The sequence below is a fragment of the Pelodiscus sinensis genome, chromosome 8 (genome assembly GCF_049634645.1).
Source record: "Pelodiscus sinensis isolate JC-2024 chromosome 8, ASM4963464v1, whole genome shotgun sequence".
NCBI classification, from domain to species: Eukaryota; Metazoa; Chordata; order Testudines; family Trionychidae; genus Pelodiscus; species Pelodiscus sinensis.
The window spans coordinates 67,663,673-67,684,619 of NC_134718.1; the positions used below are offsets into that span (position 1 = coordinate 67,663,673).

Sequence of the window (20,947 nt, forward strand, 5' to 3'; positions counted from 1 at the left end):
AGGATTAGTGTTAATGAGGCTAATCAAGTGAGGAAGTTATGCATTCACAGTAGCTGATGGGGAGATCTGAATATCAAGAGAGGGGAAATTGCCTTTGCAGTGCATTAATCAGTTTAAATCTTTATTCAGGCCTAATGTGAGTGTATTGAATTTGCAAATGAGTTGCAGTTCAGTTGAGTTGGCACAGAGTGGCACTGCTGGCACAGATCACATTAATGGATGAGCCCTTGAAGGTGTGGCTTGTGATTAGGTGCTACGATGATATCGCTTGTATAAATATGTGGACAGAGTTGGCAATAGCGCTTGTGGCAGAGATTGGTTCCTGGTTAAGTGTTTGTCATGTGGTGTGTGGCTGCTTGTGAGTATTTGCTTAAGTTCAGGTGCTGTCTGTAGGCGAGCATTGGCCTGTCTCCCAACAGCTGAGAGAGTAAGGGGTTGTTTTCCAGGATAGATTATCGATTGTCAGTGATACACTGGAGGGATTTCAGCTGAGGACTGTAGAAGATAACGGGGGGGTGTTCTCTTATTTTCCTTATTGGGCCTGTCCTCAAGCGAGTGAGTTCCAGGTACTCGTCTGGCTCTGTCAATCTGTTTCTTTGCTTCTCCAAGTGGGCATTTATTTGTACTCTGATGTCCAGGAAGGGGATCTCTTGTGTGGACTGGTCCAGGCTGAGGTTGACATTGGAGTGGAAATTGCTGTGGGTATGTAGAACACTATATTATCATTGAAGGGCCATACACAAGTAGACAATGAAGGTTGTGCACTGATCTAATAGGTCTCATCTCTTACTTCATGCATATTATTTACCTAATTTTATTATTTGTATTGCAGTAGACGAGAACTAGGATACGTCATCCATGGTCAACTGACCGACGGAGGCCAACAAATTGCAGTAGACCCACGTGTGACACTCAACCTTGGGCATTCTAACCCCTATATTCCTCATTTTTATATCCTTATGATTTTACACAAAGAATGCCATGGAAGGTATCAGAAGAAAGATGGTGATCTTCTGAAAGTCATTTATCTAGCTGTATATGTATATCCTTACTATACATGAAGTTATGAGGAACTGTTGTATGGTTGTTACTAAAACATTTTAAGTTGGTGATTCAGCCAGATATTAGCTTCCCTGAGACAACAGGAAAGAGACTAACCAAGCCCTGGGTGGGTGTCACCGGCCATTGTCCAGCATGGGAGCTACAATGGAATGACTCACCTGTATGAAGCTGCACCAGCAGAATTGCTCCAACTTCGCCTGGACACTCAGCAATGGTCCCAGATATGCCTAGACTTGTGCTTTCCAGCCACATGGACTGAGGGTATAAAAACCAAACACAGGGACCTATGTGTTGCCTTTTGCTTACATCATTGTAGAGAAGGAAACAATTATACTCTGAAGACTCCAGCAGGTGGAATGACTCATCTCAACAGTGAAATCTGTGCAATATCCAGTGAGGTGAGAAACTGTTTGGCATGGCCAGTTGGTGATGGTAGGCCTGGGGGAGGCAAGCGCCCAATCCTACCCCTTCAGCCAAGCCTCCCCCTCTCCCCCTACTCCCTCATGGGGAGGTGGCGCAGCATGCTGTGCACTTCCTCACCATCATGTGGAAGACAAACCTGCGTGGCCCAAGCCTCCCCAGCCCTGGGAGCACGGGGAGGGAGGAGGGCATGTGCTTCCAGCCCCAGCGCATGGGGAGGGCGGGCAACACATGGCCCCAGCTGCCCCAGCCCTGGAGCAGGGGGAGGGCAAGCACTGGGAGCAGCAACACTCTGCCCCCAGAACACCTACAGCAGTGTGTGGGCAGAGCCAGGCTGGTGGCTTGAGAAGGCATTGCCTTCCCGTGCCTGGGATACAGGCTGCCCATGCTGTTTGGTCTAGTTGTTGCCCAGCCTGACAGGGGTGTGAGTTTAGACCACATGTTTATGTTTTATTTTGATAACTACTCTTTTTAGACTAAAAGTTATAGTCACTTATTAACTACAAATATAGAATGTAAGCTTCTCTGTTTACCTTTAGTAGTGAGTTTGTACATAGAACAAAAAGATCATCTCTGCCCTAAGGAACTCACAATCTATAAACAGAATACAAAAAGTGTAAGAAGGTGGATACAGCCAGACCAACAGGATCAAAAGGAAACAAGGACATCAATTACTCTCCAATTCTTTACTAATCAAGTCTCTTATTAGCCACTCCATTATCTTCTCTGAGATCAATGTCAAGCTGATAGGCCTCTAAATACCCAAGTCCTCCTGTTTAGCCTTTTTAAAAATTGGCACATTGCCTTTCATCTGGTCTTCTGGAACTGCCTCAGTGCTCCAAGACTTATTGAAAATGAAGGTTAATAGTCTACAAAACTCTTCAGCCACTCTTTTAAAACTCTTGGGCACGTCTACACTCGCGGCTTCTTGCACAAGTACAGCTGTTCTTGCGCAAGAAACTGCAGAGCGTCCACACTCCCCGCCCACTCTTGCACAAGGACATTTACAGTATGGCATGGTTCCTTGCTCAAGAGTTATGCTCTTTTTTATCAGGTGTAAGCCCTCTTGCGCAGGAGGGCCATGTGGATGCTCGGCAGGGATTTCTTGCGCAAGAAAGCTCTATGGCTAAAATAGCCATCAGAGCTTTCTTGCGCAAGAGAGCGTCCACACTGCCATGGGCGCTCTTGCACAAAAACACAGCTCGCACATGGCAGTGTGGATGTTTTCTTATGCAAGACTTCTGGCACAAGAAGCCGCCAGTGTAGACGTATCCTTCGATGTAAGTTACCTGGACCTCTGATTTAAACATGTCTAACTTTAGTAGCTTCTGTCTAACATGCTCCAAAGAGTATCATCATCATAGGAGGAAACTACATAATCTGTTTTTCCCCAAGTGCAGCAAAGATATATTTTTGAACACTTCTGCATTTCCTGCATCATCATTAATAATTCTACCATTTCCATCTGGTAGCAGACCAATATCATTTTTAAAATTATTTTTGCTTCTTATATATTTTAACAACTCCCTTTAAAAATTCTTCCCTCACAGGTCATATTTTCTAGATCTTTTAATCATGTTTGTTGCTCTTCTCTTGACTTTCTCCAATTTGTCCACATCTTTCCTGAAATATGGCACTCCAGAACTGGATACAATACTCCAGCTGATGCATAATCAGTGGACTAATTACTTCTCATTTCTTATTTGCAATATTCGTACTTAATTCATCCCAGAATTATGTGGGTGTGTGTTTGCGCAAAACAAAACAAAAAAAAAACCCCAAACCATGTTACACTATTGATTCTCATTTAGCTTGTGGTCCATTATGACTTTTAGACCTCTCCTCAGTACCCCTTCCTAGGCAGTCCTTCCCTATTTTGTAAGTGTGCAACTGACTGCTCCTTCCCACATGGAGTATTTTGCATTTGTCCTCATTGAATTTCAGACCATTTATGCAGTTTGTTCAGATAATTTTGAATTATTATCCTATCTTCCAAAACACTTGCAATCCCTCCCATTTTAACATCTGCAAACTTTGTAATTGTACTCTACACTATTCTCTAAATCACTGATGAACATAATTAACAGAACTGGACCCAGAACAGTTCCCTGTGGATCCACAGCAGAAGAGACTCAGTCTTTGTGTAGCAGATCAAAACACTAAGCCATGCACCCTCCAGTCTTCACCACATAGAGTGGTTCCCTGCATGCACCTGTGCCTTCCTCTCTGCTGGGATTTTAAAGGCAGGTTGGGTGAATCAATGCTGACTCAGAGATCATTTAATTTACATTGCTTTTCCTAATGTAGCATCCACAGGTTTGAAGAAAAAAATTGTGATCCTGGCTCTTCCACTTCTTATCTGACCACTTTTTTGCTGCAATTCTGGAAAGTTATGATAGGGAAACACCAATTATTCCCCCTCAAAGTTCATCCTTGCGTTCCTAGAGAAAATGCACTTTGTTTGTGCAAATTTCAGATTATGTAAAGGGTCCTGATCCCCATCCCCCACAAGAAGCTTGGATCATCAGGCATAATTTTTCAACAAGGAGCAGGGGACTATAAGAGCCTTAGTGTTTGGGAACCAGCTGGTGACACCTTGGAGGTCCCTGACTGTCAGAAGGTGACTGTAAAACCACTTTAAGTATCTGAAGCTGAGCGCACACAAAATTGAGGCACCCAAAATTGATAGTCACTCTTGAAGATTTCATGCTGTTTTTATTAATAGTAACTGCTGAGCATCAACACTATGATCAGCATTGGATGTACATGGTCCCCATCAGATAGACCTGCACCCAAAAATATCATCATCTGAGACAAACCAAAGACAACTGATCAGACACAGGTCATTATATACAACAGGTTTTTCTCAAACTGTGAGCAGTGTCTGGGAGAAGCTCAGAACTCTTCTTTGTCCTCTGTATTTACCAACTGAAAAAGAAGAAAGTGCAAAAAGAAGAAACTGCTGACTATTGTGGACTTCTCTGCTGCCTACAGTCTTTCCTTGACATCCAGGCTGGGTGCAGAGTGTGAGCAGGGATTCGCCTTCAGGATCCTGTCTGGACATTTGGAGCATTGCTATGGTGCGAATATTAAGAGCAGGGAGACTGTTTCCCTGGAAGAAGACAGGTGTTCTCCTGCAGGCATCTCGCATGTATGGTGGGTGGGTGATGGTAATGGGTAACAATAGGCATGAATGCAGTCTTGGCTGCTGAGGCAGAGAAAACCAAGTGGTGGAGATAGGCTGTTGGGGATGCAGTCTTGAAGGGGAACAGACTGGGAGGACCAAATAGTAGTATGAGCTGGGGAGCTCCCCTTACAGACCTATTATTTTATACCTCCACTCAGCCACACTCCCCAGCATGTGCCCCCCACTGGAACCCTGCTCCTTTGGAGGAAGGACTCCTTGGTCACCCTCCAGCTCAGCTCAACACTCTCCACACCTCAGCATATAAGAGACAAGCCTCGTGGGAGGGTCTGCTACAGCTGTATATCCCTTGAATGTCTAGTGCACCATTAACTGCTGGCCTGTGGGAAACTGTGTGCAGGAAGTGGGGCTGTGAGCCCATCTGCTTTGATAAAAATGGGGCCAAATGGTAAAGATTTTGGGGCACCCTGGAATAGAGGGTCTGTAAGTTTCTACCATTGGAGTAACCATGGAAAGACTTACAGAAGGAGCATGTAGTAGAGGGATTTGGAGGAGGAAGGAGTAGGCATAGAGTACACTTATCAGGAGTATGTTACAGACAGAAGAGACCATGCAAGAAAGCAGAGAGAAGTGCAAGGAAAAGATAGTGTAATGTGAAGACAAACACACCAAACCCACAACACAAATATAAATAATTGTTAAGGCCTGAAATGTTGCAGCATTGCAAACTCTACGGCTATGTCTACACTGGCGCGATCTTGCACAAAAGCGGCCACTCTTGCGCAAAAACTTGCTGCCTGTCCACACTGGACGCGTGTTCTTGCGCAAGTAAACTGACCTTCTAATGTATGAAATCAGGGCTTCTTGCGCCAGAACTCTGACGCTCCCACTCAGGAATAAGCCCTTTTGCGCAACTGTTCTTGCACAAGAGGCCAGTGTAGTCAGGCAACATGAATTTCTTGCGCAAGAAAGCCCTATGGTTAAAATAGCCATGAGAGCTTTCTTGCGCAAGACAGCGTCTACACTGGCATGGATGCTCTTGCACAAAAGCACATCTCTTGCGCAAAAGCACATGCCAGTGTAGATGCTCTCTTCTGGAAGAGTTTTTGCAGAAGAACTCTTCCGTAAAAGAGTTTTTGCGTGAGAACGCACCAGTGTAGATGTAGCCAGAATGTTTAAAAATCATGTCTCAGGACCCCCAAATCATAACATTGGCTTAATCATGACATTTTAAAAATAATAAATGTGGGGAAGCTTTTATTTGCCTTTTAGTTTCTGAGCTCTTATCAGGACCCTGTTTTCAAGTCTCACCACAGCCGTAAGGGCTAGAAATTTCCTCCTTTATAAAATGAAAGCTGAGATTCACATGCATTTTCTTGACTCTAGATAACTGGGACACTCAGTTACCACCAATGTGAGACCTACAATAAGATTGTGAGAGCTGGCAACACTGTGTTGACAGAGAATTTGCTCTGCTGCCTAACTAGAACATTTCCTGTTCAGAGAGCATATTGCTTCAGCATTACTTATCTGTGCTGGAGGTTCCGGGTCCCTTTGAACAACAACTTGTGCCCATCTGTTTCCCTCTGTGTTGTGCAACAGAGGAGAGTGTGCTCCTATATAACTTAAGATCATAGACTGCAATTAGAAGGCATGGCTCCCCTCTCAGGGAGGCCAGTTTTACAGCTCTGCACATCAATTAAAATTGGTTGCACCTAATTTACAGCAGCATACGTGAAAAGAGAACCAAGCTCAATATTTTTGTAATGTATCAGCTAAGTGGTAAATTTCCAGGAGAGAGGCACAGTAAATAAAATATGTTGTTACAGCCAGTTTAGAAAGTTTGACAGTACAAGACAATATGTTCTTAAGTGCAAAGCTAGTGAATGCCAGGAGATGCAGAGCTCTAAGGATTACCTGTGCCTATATTGTTTTGAATGGCATGCTTTACTGTTCTGTGATTGTTTTTTTCCATATTGTATTGCATAATCATGCACAGCAACTAAAAACAAAGCCAACAATTTGAGCAAAAATATTGGGCTATGTCACCACTGGAGTAAACTGACTCTAACTCCGCCTGAGAATCTTCCCCAGTATCTTCCCTCTGTTGTAACAGATATTTTAAATTCATTTCAACAAATACATGCATTGCTGCACACAAAGCTCTGTTCAGTGCAAGGGAAGCAACAGATATGCTGTTTGTTTTTTACTGGGCACTAACATTCAGAGCAAACATTTGTATTTTTCAAAAGAATTTCTTTGCAGCAGTGCCTATAAAAAAATTAGAACATTTCAGGCTAAACTTGAGCATGATTTTTAGTTGGAATAGTAGAAAGCGTTCCCTATTCTTAGCTTCCAGACCTTTGTAGTACTTTTCATTCAAGGAATGAAAGCAAGCATGCAAATGTTCCACTTAAGAATATTCCCCTGTTTTTCTAGCAACCATTCTAGTTTCCTGATCATCACTGATGCCATCTTGGGGGTAAATTACCAATATGAAACCCAAATCAAACAGATTTTAATGGGAATGTTTTAAAGTATGTAATTAAAAACGACTGTGGTTTTTCTCTCAGCAGAGGATCTTTGATGCACCTGTTCTCACTCTCAGGGATAATCCCATTCTAATCCTTTTTTAAAATTTCACCTGCCTTTAAAAGTCTGTTGCTGCCCATTTTGAAGGACAAACCAGTGATAATTATACTGACCATCTGTCAATGGCAGCCATTTCACTCCTTGCACTATTAATAATATTTTTTTAAATAATTAATTGGGGTTGCTGTGACATCTATGTCCCATTTTTTCATACATTAGCATTAATCTAGTGATCTAATATTACTACCATTTTGGAATAGACTTCACTCTGATGATTTATCAACATCAAGTTGTGACATAAGTTTACTAATTTCTAAAGGCTCACATTCACTTGACCTTTAAGTGCATGGCCTGATTATGTTCCCATTATTACTATTTGTATTGCAAGAATCTCTAGCACCAGGACCCCACTATGCTAAGCACCGTACAAACACAGAACAAAAGGAAAGTCCCTACTCCCAAAGAACTGATCTGTGCATGTAGGAGACTGTATACGTGGTCCATACCACTTCATCATGGAAATTTCTTCAATAGATGATAGAACCTAAGAATCCTGATTTTTTTTTTATTAGGGCATCACACTTTTTCTTTATGGTTTCTTGCATATTTTTTTTAGGACTCTTCACTAGCTGACTCTACAGCAGGTTGAAAGCATTGTTATTATTTGCTAAGAACAGTAGCCAAGATAAGCATTTCTTTCCTGGAATTTCTGCAATTCCATTTCCAATTTGATCAATGTATTTATTTTATTCTGTTTCTAACAAGAGATTCTGAGCATGTGTACAGAAACTGCCTGTCTAGACATGGTGTTCATTGACAATGTCATACTGAATGAACTCAGGCTTGGATCCTCAAATCCCATTGATTTCATCACAGCTGAGTGTTTCAATACATTTGAGCATCTGGGTCTCAACCTCCTTCCCACATCCTTCATTGTGAGCATCATCTTTTGCAGACATCAAGTTGTGCTTATCACTGTATTGAATGCAGATGACCCATGACTCTCTCTGGCTTCCAGGCTGTGGCCCTTACCCTGCTTCTTGCTGAATATTTAGCCAATCCCTGTACCCACATGAAGTCTCATTTGATTTCTCTGCGGTTCCACGTGAGCACAAGGAACCAGCAGCACAAAGTGGATTGCCAGATTGGAGTCTAAATAATCACCTCCCTTCTCACAAGACATCAATGGACAAATCATGGTTCTATTGAAGTCAGTGGCAAAGCTCCTGATGATTATAATGGGAACAGGAGTAAATGAAACTTACACTGTGCCCTAAATGACAACAGATGTAAGACAGAACAGGCAAACGAGTTCCAGAGTCAAAAGCCTTCTATTGAGGGCATCCTATCCATGATCCTAGAGACTATTTCCAGTAGTGCCACAATTAATGTCTGGATTAGTGGTGCATAGAGTATGTGGGAATTTCCAAGATACTTAGGACCAAGGTAACCCTTTAACTTTGTGCAACCTGGCCCCCATTACATCTTGACAACACTATTATGCTAATGCTACCTGTGATGTCATGTCTTACTTATGGAAAAAAGACATTATTAATCAGCTCCTTCCCTTGTTAACATGGGAAGGCTGCTGAACATAAAGCAAGAACAAACCGTAAATCTATAATTTAGAGTTAATAAGTCTACAGAGGTACAAATTTTAAAGTTTACACCAATGCTGTTTTCTCTAAAAGGCACAGATAAAACCCAGATATTTTCCTCCTCTAACTAGGAGCACACATAAAAGAGCAGCACTATTATCATTTACTTTTCTTCTGAAAGATGTTCATTCAATTTCTTCCAAAACTTTTAGGGATAACTGCCAACCCAGCCTCTAAAGCTGAACCCACACATTTTGCATAGGCAGCCATTTGGCAGAAGACATAGCAAGTGGGATTTTAAAGGCTCCTTTGGAAATTTGCTACTGAAAGTTGCTAGTGGGTATGTACGTACAACACACACCCTACCTACCTCTTATCTACACTGGAACTTTGCCCCACCACCCACTAATTTGGCTCATTTTTACTTATGCCAACACCTAGGTGTCAACAAGGAAAGGCACAATTTGCACTGATGGAATTTATCTGGGGAGCAGGCAGGAATAAACTCAGAAGGACCAATCATTGCTTTCCTTGTTGACATTCAGGGGTTTCAGTGTCTGAAATTCCCACTGTGGACAAGACTTGAGTAATACTGTACAGATCCCCACATGGGCCAATTAAATCCTGCTTAAGCCCTCAAGTACGCTGACTTAAGTGGTACTTCAGTGATGTGTAAGCCCTCTGCACGGCAATGAATTTCTTCTATAGGTGACAGATCCTGATAGTCCTGAAAATTTATTTTCTTGGCATGCCACGGTTTTCCTCTGTGGTTTCTTGTATCCTTTTTTAGGACCCTACAAGCTCACATCAATGCTATTTTCTCTTTTTTTAAGCTGAAAATGTCACTTCTGGATATTTCTGGGTAAAGTAAATAACAGTCCCCTCTCCTGGGATACTTGGTGAGAACAGGGAACTACTTTTACAAACTGTTTTCGGATTCCACTGAAAAAAGAAACGCAAAGTTTTTCTGAAGAATATAAAGGGAATTTGGGGGTTCTGTGTGAAGATCAAGCCTATCTTAGAACTCAGTGAAGTCCTTCAGTTGATTTCAGTGGGCTTTTGATTAGCTACCATTGCCAATGACTCTTTCAAAATGAGACAGCCATACTTTCATTTTGTTTTCTTTCTGGAGCAAATGCAGCCCAGGCAGAAGTAGACAACTCCACTGACTGCAAGAATGTTGCAGCAATTTTACACCAGGTCTGGTCCTCTATCACGAGACAATCTTTAACTTCCACAAAAGCATTTTGCTCTAGCACATGTGATTTACATTCTTCTCTCACCATAGGAACGTCAGTGCTTTCAAAGATAACTTACAAGCACATAAAGCCCTAGAAAATTAAGTTTGCCTCCCCCCGCCCGCGATCCATCAGCTTTCCTCCACGCTGCCACCACACTGACCTCAGCCCATTGTCTGGAGGAAACTTCTTTTCATGGAATGACAGGTAATTCATTCTCCATCATGACTCATTCCTGGGCATTTTGAAGAGCAGAGAGAGATCACCCCCAAACTCCAAAATGTGACAATGCACACTATGGAGAGTGTTAATGTAATGCAAATCACTATCCTCTCAATGCTGGGTGAACTTGAACTGCAGCCTCAGAGGTGAATGGACAGGTCTTTTTCAACTAAATCCATGGGCATTTTGGATATATAGATATTTTTTTTTGCTTGTAATGCTGATGGGGTCTGTTTCTGCAGCCCTTACTCATGGGATTAGTTTGTATTTGGGTAAGTAGTGCTGGCATCTGGCGGAGTCTACTAGCCCGAGGCTGATGATTGACATGACATTCCGAGTGGTTTGCTTTCATTACGTTTCTTACAGGCCTCAGTTAGGAACACACCTATAGTCCTATGAACTGAATAGTCCTGCAAGAGTAATTAGTCTTGCCTCTGTTTAATTGCCAGATGTATGAGAAATGAATTGTCCCTGCGAAATACTTTCAAAGTACTCCCTTCCTCATACTGACACATCCAGCTGCTCAATTCTCTTAGTGGCACAGATAAATTTGATGCTGGGATATATTACTGGAGTTTTCATCCTGTAACAGTTGTACAGTGAAGTCTTTGTTAACCAGAAAACTTTGTTAACCAGCATTGCCCCCAGCCACAATACTGTCATCTTTAGGTGCACAGGCCTGGCTTTACCATGATTGGCTTCATTTTTTATTTAAGAAGAACTAATCATCTTTTACTCAAAATAGAAATGTGAGACCAACTGCCTCTCACCACAAAACTACAAATATTAAAAACCTGTTTTACTATTATTGTCCATTGGTTTTACCTAGGTTGATGGGACCCTTAGATAACTGGAACACCCTAATCCCCGAGCGTGCCGGATAACACAGATTTTACTGTATATGAAACCTTTAAATTTGTGCTTGGTTTGAGTGGTTTGTGTACAGTTAAAAACTTACTTGGACCCAAAGGTTGTCTCCAAAAACCAGAATTAGAGCCCACAAGTGTTGGTTGTCATATCAACTCTGAAATTGTTGTCTCAAACTGTACAGTGGCATCTTTGTGAAGGGACAGCTGGGAACTTAAGTTTTTGTCCCTTCTGAACTGAGATCTCCATTCTCCCAAGCCTTTCCTTCTCCATCTCTCCCTCACCATGGAAAATACCAGCATCCTTCCAGTTACTCAGGCAGTGTTACCTCTAATTTTTCCCACTGCTAAGTGGAATGAATTTGTTATTTGCACCAACACAGAGGTGATGTGTGGGGTTAAAGGGTTCTGAGCGTGGAAAGGGGCTCAGGCATGGGGCAAAAGGTGGTGGTGCAAGGGTGTGAGCTCTGGGTTAGGGCCACGGATGAGGGACTATAGGCTGGGACAGAGGATGAAGTGCAGGGGTGTGAGAGCTCCAGCTGGGGGTGCAGGGTATAGGGTGGGGCTGGGTCAAGCTCTGGGGCTACTGCAAGGAGAAATGACTTCCCCCAAGTTCTCTCTCCTCACAGCAGCACCTGGGCTGCAGGAGAGGGGGAAGGGATGGCACCTCTCCATGCCATGGCAGCTGGACTGGAGCTGGGGAAGGGTCACCCTGGCTGCCGCAGTGGGTCTAAGGCTAGGTTGGAGCTGGAAGTGGGGAGGCCCTCCCCCAGCTGTGGCGGGTCCTTAGAGCACCTGTGTGGCCCTAACTAAGCAGCTGCATAGTTGCAGGGGACTTAGTACTCAGGTCCAATGTTCCCTCAAATCTTTTCCATCCAAGTGTGGATTTTTTCCATCCACGTGAACAATAAATGTTTTTGTGCACCAAGGCATGTGCGAATATGCACTAGCAATAGAAACAAAAAAAAAAATCTAGCAGTGGTTGCTCTACTAATCAGCAGGGTGGCATTTGAACCTCTCCTGAGCTGGCCACACAAGTGCCCAGCTCATGGGGAAACACCGCTCAGAGCCATAATCTGGATGCCATTTTGGACATGGTCCTTTAATCACATGCCTAGCCCACATTCAAGCCCCTTCAACCTGCATAACATTTCTCAGGTATTCTTGCCTATATGGACGTTCAATGCTCTTGTTCTGGCCTTTGTCCTGTTGCCTTGAAACTTACCTCTGTTGTGATGTCCAAAAACCCACCTCTATCTGGCACTGATAAAGCATATGGCAAACTGACTTCTGTTTTCATGATACATTCTTTTTATGGTCCCCTCATTCTCACAATCCCTCATCTCCATTTGTCTTGTTCCTTCTGACAACGTAGATTGTACTCTCTGGACTTAGGTATAGTTATCTTTATTACTAGTCCTTCCATGCCTAGCATGCCTGGGACCTGATCCTTGATTGGAGTTCCTAGGCAGTACTGAAATACTGGTAATAAATAACGATGTGCCTATTTCCACCCTTAAAAGAAAAGCACTGAAGCCTCATGCTGTAATGCACCATTGGGAGGTGGGCGGCTATATCTTTTCAGTGGATGAATTAGCTGCTGGTTATTCCAAACAAGTCTGGGTAGATCCGTATGGCACAGATGGGATCAGCTATCTTTTTAGGTAGATAGAATGACATATCAGAAGTCTGGAGATCATGTCCCTGGTGGAATTGGCCAAATGGAGAATCTAGTTCTCTAGCCATTGAAATGTGAATTTTACACCACTCTTGGGAATACATTGATTGAGCCACTGTCTAAAAACAAGTCTGGGCTGGCGGATAAAGAGAAGGTCATTTGGCATTATCAGTGCAGGAAGAACCCCGACTATTTTCAGCAAGCAATTTTGCACACAATGTACTTGAGCTCTTATACGAAGTCCAATCATTGTGGCATCCATATATTTAAGGGCCAAATTATGCTATCAGTTTTGTACCTGCCATTCACACTAATGCTAATGGTAGCAGAATTAATTCCTTAGCAAGAAAAGGAGGAAGAAAAAGCACACACTGTATCCAACACTACCTTAGGGCCAGTCCAGTTGCCTTACTCATCTGAGTTGTCAGAGTGAAAACAACTTGCTCAGGTGAGTAATATAAGCTAGCATTAGCTCTGAATTTGCCCCTTAAAATATGATTGGGCATTGATAAATTTGAACTGACACTTTCTTCCAAACTGTAGCAATCCCTGAAACCCCTTGCAGTGGATTTTTGAATTTTTATTGCAATGTAGATTAGTTTTCCTGCTTTATGTACTATCCTGTGCCTGGTGTACTGAAACTTTGCCTAAACCACAATATAAATACTGAGTGGTACAAGATGTAACTGACCCATCCTTCAGTCTAACCTTCCGTGGGCTTCCATGGATCCAAATAACCAATTTCAGTTGGTTCCCAGGGAGCACAAGCAACAGGTGAAGTGGACTGAAGAGCCTACAGCAAAGGGGTTACAAGAGACATTCTGGAGGCTTTACAATGCACAGCTAAATCATCTGGAACATTGATGAGGTTGTGTTCTGGAGAAAGTGTGTGGAAGGAATGGCTTATACCCCAGCAATGGATAATCATTTCCTAAGCCACTTCCGATTTTGTCTGACTGCCCCACGTGATTAAATATCAAATGGCCTCTCGTTCCCCTGTGTTTTGATATGGTAACTCTGGTTGCAGTTCCATGATGACTGAGACTGTGCCAACCCCATTAAACCAAATTTCCTTTAGGATTGTAAAGGAAGCTGCTGCAGTGATTAACCCAGCTCTTTTTATGTACAGTGCTAGGTCTGAAACCACACCCCTTAGACACATATAATCCCAGTGGTTTTAAAGGCGTAACTCATACAAGTAAGAGCAACAGACCTGGATTTATACAGATTACAATAGAGTTTGAACAATGCTTCCTGACCCCTGAGGAAAAGGGAAGAGAGAGAACTATTAAGATTTGTAAATATTGTACTAACAATGCTTTCATTTTCTAAACGTTTCCACAACTAACATTTAACTCTTGTACAGAATGTTTTACCTTCAAAGCATTTACAACCTTTAAATAACTAATCCTCACAATAGCTTGAGGGGGTTGGAATTATTATTCTGCCCAATGTACAGATGGAACAACTGAGGCAAGAAAGTGAAATGACATCACAGGTCAAAGAGGGAGTCAGTATCAAGGAGGCACATTACTCTTTGGTGTTATTGCACTGAATGAGTGGTGAATTCAGACCAAGGTATTTTTTTTCTCCACATTGACCTCTCATAAATGAGAATCCACATACAAGTCTTAACTGACTCACTCATCCTTTCAGTCCCTAATATGAGGCAGACTGGACTTTGTTGCTCTCTGAGGTAGCTAGCCATGATGAGAAGAAAAACAAATGACAGCAGTTTTCTCAAAAGACAATGTACTTAAAAGATCCCAGCAATCCTCTGCTGTTAACATTATGGACAAAACTGGATTGGTGTGTTAGCACTGGACAGTGTTTAACAAACATCCCTTACTGCACATGCTGCTTATACTATTTGGAACCTGTTCAGGAGCTGTATTTGGTCTGTATTCAGGCTGATCAAACAAAAATCAAAATGGGTCTCCCACTAGTTTGTGCTGATTGTCATAAGAAATCTCAAATTAGGCAAGTGAACTCCTGGTACAAGGGTTGTAAAAAAACAAAAAATAAAACCCCAAAACAGAAAAACCACTAAAATCTGTAGATTTCCCCTTCAATTGTATGCATGCAGTTTAACTAATCCAGACGGTCTCATCTTGATGTCCATGTGTGTTCTGCTCTTCTAGTTGTGGCAGGGTTTTATTGGTGGGTTGAATTTATGGCAGGAGCACATTTAATGTGAGAAGCATCTTCACCTGACAGTTTATCCATTAGTTCTGTTTCATATTTCTGTACTGTAATTAGGAGATGTGAAAGTGTAACTGTTTACATGGCTAACTGATGAGTCTAGGCTCATCAGTTAACATGTATGGTTACATGCACCCTCCTCCCCATGCACGCTGCTGCCTCTTTATCAGAGGCAGCAGCGCAGTGGGGCAGGCGGAAACCGGTGCACGTGGGGAGCCAGCTTTTACTCCAGCACCCCTCGTGCACTTTCTCCCACAGAGCACCTGCCCTCATGCGCTGCTGCCTCTAATAGAGGCATCAGAGTTGGGGAGGACATGCAGAAGCCAGCGTGCACCAGCTCCCGCCTGTCACCTCCCCCTACCCCATATCTGCTGAAATCTTCAGCAGTTACAGGTTTACCTAATTAAATGCTTTTTAACATCCCTAACTGTAGGTCATAGAAATCTCCCACTATGCTCAAAGTCCCTTTTATGCCAGACACTGTACACATGCAAAGAGAGTTCCCTCCCCCGAGAGCTTATCCATCTCTCTGCTCTGCATTTTTTTTGCAAGCTCATTTTATAAGGTTAATAGGAATTCAACAAAGATACAACATCAAATCAACCAAAGAACAATTAAAAGGATTTCCAAAGGATAAAGGCTTCAGGAAAATAATGGGGGCATGTTTCCTTAATTGTAACAATAGTTTAGGAATGAAATGTCTCATAGTAGAAGGCAGCACTAAGGGTCAGAGTCTGCTCTGGAGTTACTCCTGATTTACACCAATGTGAATGAGATCACAGTTTGGCTCCAAGTCTTTCTGGGGAGTTGAAGCTTTGCTTGGTTGGATAATCTCTGAAAGGGAGCCAGTCATCGAGACTGTTTGCCTCATGCTTTCCTTCCAAGTGTGTCAGGTGCTCCAGGACTCCCATGTCTTGTATTTTGGTCATCAAAGTTTCAACATCCATTATTCTTTTTGTATTCAGTGGGATATTGAAGCCATCATGAGCTGGGAATTCAGTTCCCTCAATGCCTAATTCTTTAAGAACTAGTGCAAGTATCTTTGGAAGAGAGTTATTGCTGAGCTGCAAGAACTAAGAATGGGTATCCCCACCAGATATGCAGGAAGAAACCTGTCTCCCCACATTTTCATCAGCCTCTATCAATTTTTAAAAACCCCTTTAAAGTGCAAGTGTTATTTAAGCTATGTACTTGCCTTGTTGACTATACAGTGAGCAAGTAACAGTGTAAATAAGGCAGTCATTCTTACTAACTCCGATTCAAATCAAAGGGAACTATTCCTGAGTAAGCACTGAACACAAAGTAAGAAAGCACTTCAGGATTTGGGCCAATAACAACAGCACCCAATGCTCAGAGTACATTTATGCAAAAAAGTGATTTACCAAGGCAAATATCCCCATTCTACAGATGGGGAAACAGAGGCCCAGATATGTCATGATTTTTACTTGTTGCATGGCAGATGAGTCAGTGGCAGAGCTGTGAAAGGCACAGATGCTGCACCTATGAAATAACATTGCCACACAGGGTCCAGAGAGGCCAGAGGCAATGTTACCTCTAAATTTTTCCATCCATGTGCAGAATAAATTTTGTTATGTGCACTAAGGCATGTGCAGATTAAAAACACATGCTTCTGGCTATGTGTACTTTGCTACTCAGCTGGGAGGCATTTGAATCGCTGCTAGGTGGCCACCCAAAGGCTCAGCTTATAGGGCACATTGGCCAGGGGCTGAGAAATCCACCGTTTTCATTAATAGCACAAAACAGGACTGGGTCCAAGGAAGATGTCTGGACTCTTTCACCTTCCTGGCCCAGTTACCATTATTGACTCACAAGCTTGGCCTTGGAAACAGAGAAGAGAGAGGAGAGGAAGGAGGGGAAGAGAGCTCTTAGGCACATTGTCAATATCTAAGCATGAGAAGCGGGAGGAACAGTCCTTGGACACAGTGTCAATAACTAAATAGAGACTGTCTCAAAAAGAGCATGTGTTGCTGACAGACATCAAAGTGCTTCCATTGAAAGGAACTTACTTGCAAGAAAACAAATCCTTGAGATCAGCCTGTGTCATTAGCTACCAAATGGTTCAGCTTTGTTATTATGTAAATGACATATTGAAATACAAATTGGGCGCCTTACAGTGTAATTATTGCTGCCTATTAATTTCCTTCATTTCTTACCAGCATTTCCCGCTAAACCCCTCTTATCTAACACTGGTGAGGCTGCTTTGTTTGGCTTGTTTTCTTCCTCAGAGAGGAAAGAACAACCGTGGGAAATAGAAACTTTTCATTAAATCTTGTATTTCAATCAAAAAATAATAAAACACCACACATTTCACTGGCATCTTTCGTTTGAAAACAACAGTGGTTACTGACGCTCTCCTGCAGTACAGGAGATCAAAGCGCTTTACAAAGGAGGTCAGGCACATCACTGCGTAACAGATGGGGACAATGAGGTGCAGAGAAAGGACTCGGCCACGCTCATCCAGTGACAGTGCTGGGAACCCAACCCAGAGCTCCTGAGGCCTAGTTCAATGTCAAAACCACTAGGCCAAGCTGTCTCCCTGATTACGGAAATCACCAGTTCCTTTACTAGTGTTCACCTTCCTATATGTGATCCCACAAACAACTTCCCACACTGATTTCACAGAATGGTTACGTGCTTTGCCTATGGTATATGGGGAGATGTTCATCCCTGTGCAGAGGGGCACTCATACATCACGTAGGTCCTCAAAAGAGTGCTTAAAGATAGGCCTTGTGCTGGTCCCCTGCTCTGTGGCTGAATTTCATGCACAGGGAATGTGGCAGGTGCCCTCATCTGCAGTCCCATGCATTTGGGTGCTTTCTGCAGTCCTGTGCTTTCTCATTGGGTTTAACTAGCATTCCCCAGAGAGTCCCAGGCTGAGCGAGCCATTATGATTTTCTTAAGGGAGAAGACTCCAAAGCAGAGGGGTTATTCTCTCCCCCATATGCTGCACTGTTACCATTAAGTAAGAGGGCAGCATGAGGTAGGCCAAGCCAGTGCTGTCTCTGGCTAGAGGAGGCAACACTACTTAGTTGTTATTTATGGAAACTTCACAGTACGCCTTTGAACAGTCAATACTACATCATAGGGAGGAAGAACCATGAGGACAGAACTTTATTATTCTTAACAAGAAGAACAGTGGAAAGATCTTCATTACTTGACTAAGTTTGTAGGGCTCAGTTATTTAAACTGTATTTCAGGGATGTGTTTATGATCACAGCTTAGGGAAGACTACAGAGGGTGGATTGTTACCTTACCTTTGAAGCACACAGGAACTGTCGAACGATAGAACAAAGGGAATATTTAGAAAGATCAAAGCCTTCCCAGGTTTTTAGATATTGCTTTTAAGTTAATTTTGAAAAGTAGCTCCTCCTTCACTGACCTGACCTGCTGCTGCTCCTCCTTATTTTGCGAGCAACACAGGAGGCCATCCAGCTCAGCAAGGACCTGCGTGGTGAGGCAAATTACAAGTCAAAAGCAAGTGGGAAAGCAGTGAAACACACACCAATATTAAACACAAAGTGGCTTCTGTCTCTCTAAAGAACAGAGGCCTTTGAGGTTTCAAGGTGAAGAAGAAAGCAGTGAATTCAGAAACTGAGCACTCTCTCCAATAGAGACTGTTTGATTTGTTCACCCAGCACAGTGGGGCTCTGATTCTGACTGGAAGGCTCTAGATGCTCCAGGAATTCAAATAATACTGATAATATTGCTGAATAAGCCATCTCAATTAAGGTCTGGAAGTTAACATTAGGGGAATTCAGTTAATATACTGACAATAGACTCTGCAGTGAGATGATCCACAGTTACTGGTTATGAAGGACAAGGAAGAAACTAATTCATATCATATACAAGTGCTCTGTGCTTGGTGGGCCATAGTCTGGAAGCTTCTGTTTCTTTATGGAACAAAAACTGAACTCCACCCCCAAAACTGACCCAACTCCAGGCTCAGAGCAGCATCAGTAAGATAAAGGAAATACACGGGGTTATGTACCTGGTCTCCGGAAAACCCTGCTTCAATTTAACAAGTGTTTCTTGTGGCATCGAAGCAGAGAGTTCTGGCTGTGCTGCTCGTTTGCCGGCTGTGTAGTTCAGATCTAAGGCTACACTTCTCCTCCATGTGCTGTGTTCTGAGCCAGGTTCTGGTTTAGCTCTGCAAGTTAGGAGACCTACATGGCTGAAACAGAGCACAGCCACCAGGGCTCACTTTAAAGGATAATGTCAAGTTAGACCCAGTTCTGGATTCAGCAAAGGCCAACGCAGTAGTTCTCCGTTCTGTCTCCCCACCAGCGAATATATAGACTTTCCCCCAAGTACTGGGTGCAAGCAGTGGTGATTGTGAGGGGCTGCAGAGTGGAGATTCATTTCTTGCTCACTAGTGCCTGCTGCCACATGGCCCATCTCTGGCTCCTTACTGTTTCAAAGAAAACCGTGGACTAAGCTGTGGTAAAACAATGAAGAAGACAAACCCCACACGAATATCCTCCCAACATCTTTCTTTATCCAAGGAACTAGCCACACAGAAGGCAGCCCCCCCTCTGTCATTTTCACCAGGACTTACCTTTTAGGCAGGTAAATTGGATAACCTTGTACTTGGCTCTTCTCTCATTACACAAGTGGCATCTTCAGACCAAAGGAGATACAGTAGTTAGCAACATCTGCTGGGGAAAAACAAAGAAATAAAGCTTTGTAACAGCAAGATCAGATCCATGGTATTTAACTGTGCCCTTAGCTATCCAAGCAGAAGTTATTTGTAGAGATGGGCAAAACAAGGCACAGTTCAGATACAAGCTTCATTCAATCAGAACCCACAAAGTTCAGCAGGGTTTGGATACTGTTTTGCTCACATCTGGTTACTTCAAATTATGGAACTCATCATTGTGGTAAATCCCAAAGGGGCAGAGCCTCCTTACAGATCAAATGCTACTCTGGATGATCTCTAGATAGGTCCTGAAATCTTAAAAGTCCAGGCAGACCATCTAATGTCCATTACTAGAAGCTTACTGTGCCACCAAAGCTTTTGGTGAACACGTGTTCACCAGCCCTGGAGCAGCATTCCTTGCTAAATAAGAGTCGGAATCTGTTCTCTTCCATCCTAGTAATATGCCTGTACCAAGACAGCCGCTGAGACCAAACTAGGGCTGATGGGGATGGTTGGTGAGTTTGGCTACAAAAATCCCCATTTCTGTTCTTGTCCTGCCACTTGATATGAAGCAGCAGAGGAAGATGACAAAAACAATCTGATGTTCTTCACCATCAATGCCCATTTTTCATTGCTCTCTGATAGCATGGATCTAGAGATAGATCTGGATAGCATGGATATAGAGATAACAGGCTCGACATCTCCTCATGAAACATGGTGGTGGCTCTTAGTATGTTATTAGTAAAGAGATTGCATTATTATTGACACATAAATAAGATACATTCCAGTGACCTATAGCATCTTTTCTTCCAAGGACCTCAAAGGACTTTATAGTGCATTAAGTCTCACTACAGCCACTGAAGTAGGCAAAGGTCATTCTCATGTGACAGATGGAGATTCAGTGTCCACTGTTGTGGCCACTTTGCATCGGCTTTGCTGGGATAATATGAGTGCACATTGGGAGGCAGAAATCTCTTCTTGGGATATACCCTGGGGCTTTGTCTACACTGCGAGTTTGTGCTGCAGAAAATATGCTGAGGGACTCATTAGCATAAGTTGCAATAATCATTAGCAGGGTTTGACAATCTATGTAATCTACTCGCCTATGGCGAGTAGATTACATCCCGGAAGAGCTGGGTTCGGGCGATCTGCGCATGCGCAGAATGCCGGACGGAAGAGCCAGGTTCGGGCGATCTGCGCATGTGCAGAATGCCGGACAGCACGGCTGGCGAACAGGGCTCACCGCGGCTTGGTGAGCCCTAATCAT

At 43.0% G+C, this 20,947-nt stretch overlaps 1 protein-coding gene and 1 long non-coding RNA gene across 7 annotated transcripts in view; one reads left to right on the forward strand and one right to left on the reverse strand.

Annotated features, from left to right (window-relative positions):
- MXI1 (MAX interactor 1, dimerization protein) overlaps nt 1-20,947 on the reverse strand; it is a 160,476-nt gene that overhangs the window by 112,241 nt on the left and 27,288 nt on the right. For 2 of the 3 annotated variants that reach the window (XM_075935510.1, XM_075935511.1), the window contains 3 exons: nt 19,600-19,699; nt 19,033-19,452; nt 18,424-18,488 (listed from right to left, as the gene is read on the reverse strand). In XM_075935510.1, the coding sequence (XP_075791625.1) occupies nt 18,424-18,488; nt 19,033-19,082 (115 nt within the window). In that variant the 5' untranslated portion in view covers nt 19,083-19,452; nt 19,600-19,699. Of the gene's footprint in view, nt 1-18,423; nt 18,489-19,032; nt 19,453-19,599; nt 19,700-20,947 lie in introns of those variants that run through there. The other variant, XM_075935512.1, reaches the window with a different exon arrangement.
- Nucleotides 1-20,947, forward strand: part of LOC106732807 (uncharacterized) — an 84,148-nt gene that overhangs the window by 28,058 nt on the left and 35,143 nt on the right. For 3 of the 4 annotated variants that reach the window (XR_012905723.1, XR_012905722.1, XR_012905721.1), the window contains exon 2: nt 833-1,460. The exons of the other annotated variant lie outside the window; for it this stretch is intronic. This is a non-coding gene — a long non-coding RNA (uncharacterized LOC106732807). The remainder of the gene's footprint in view (nt 1-832; nt 1,461-20,947) is intronic. 4 annotated transcript variants of the gene reach the window in all.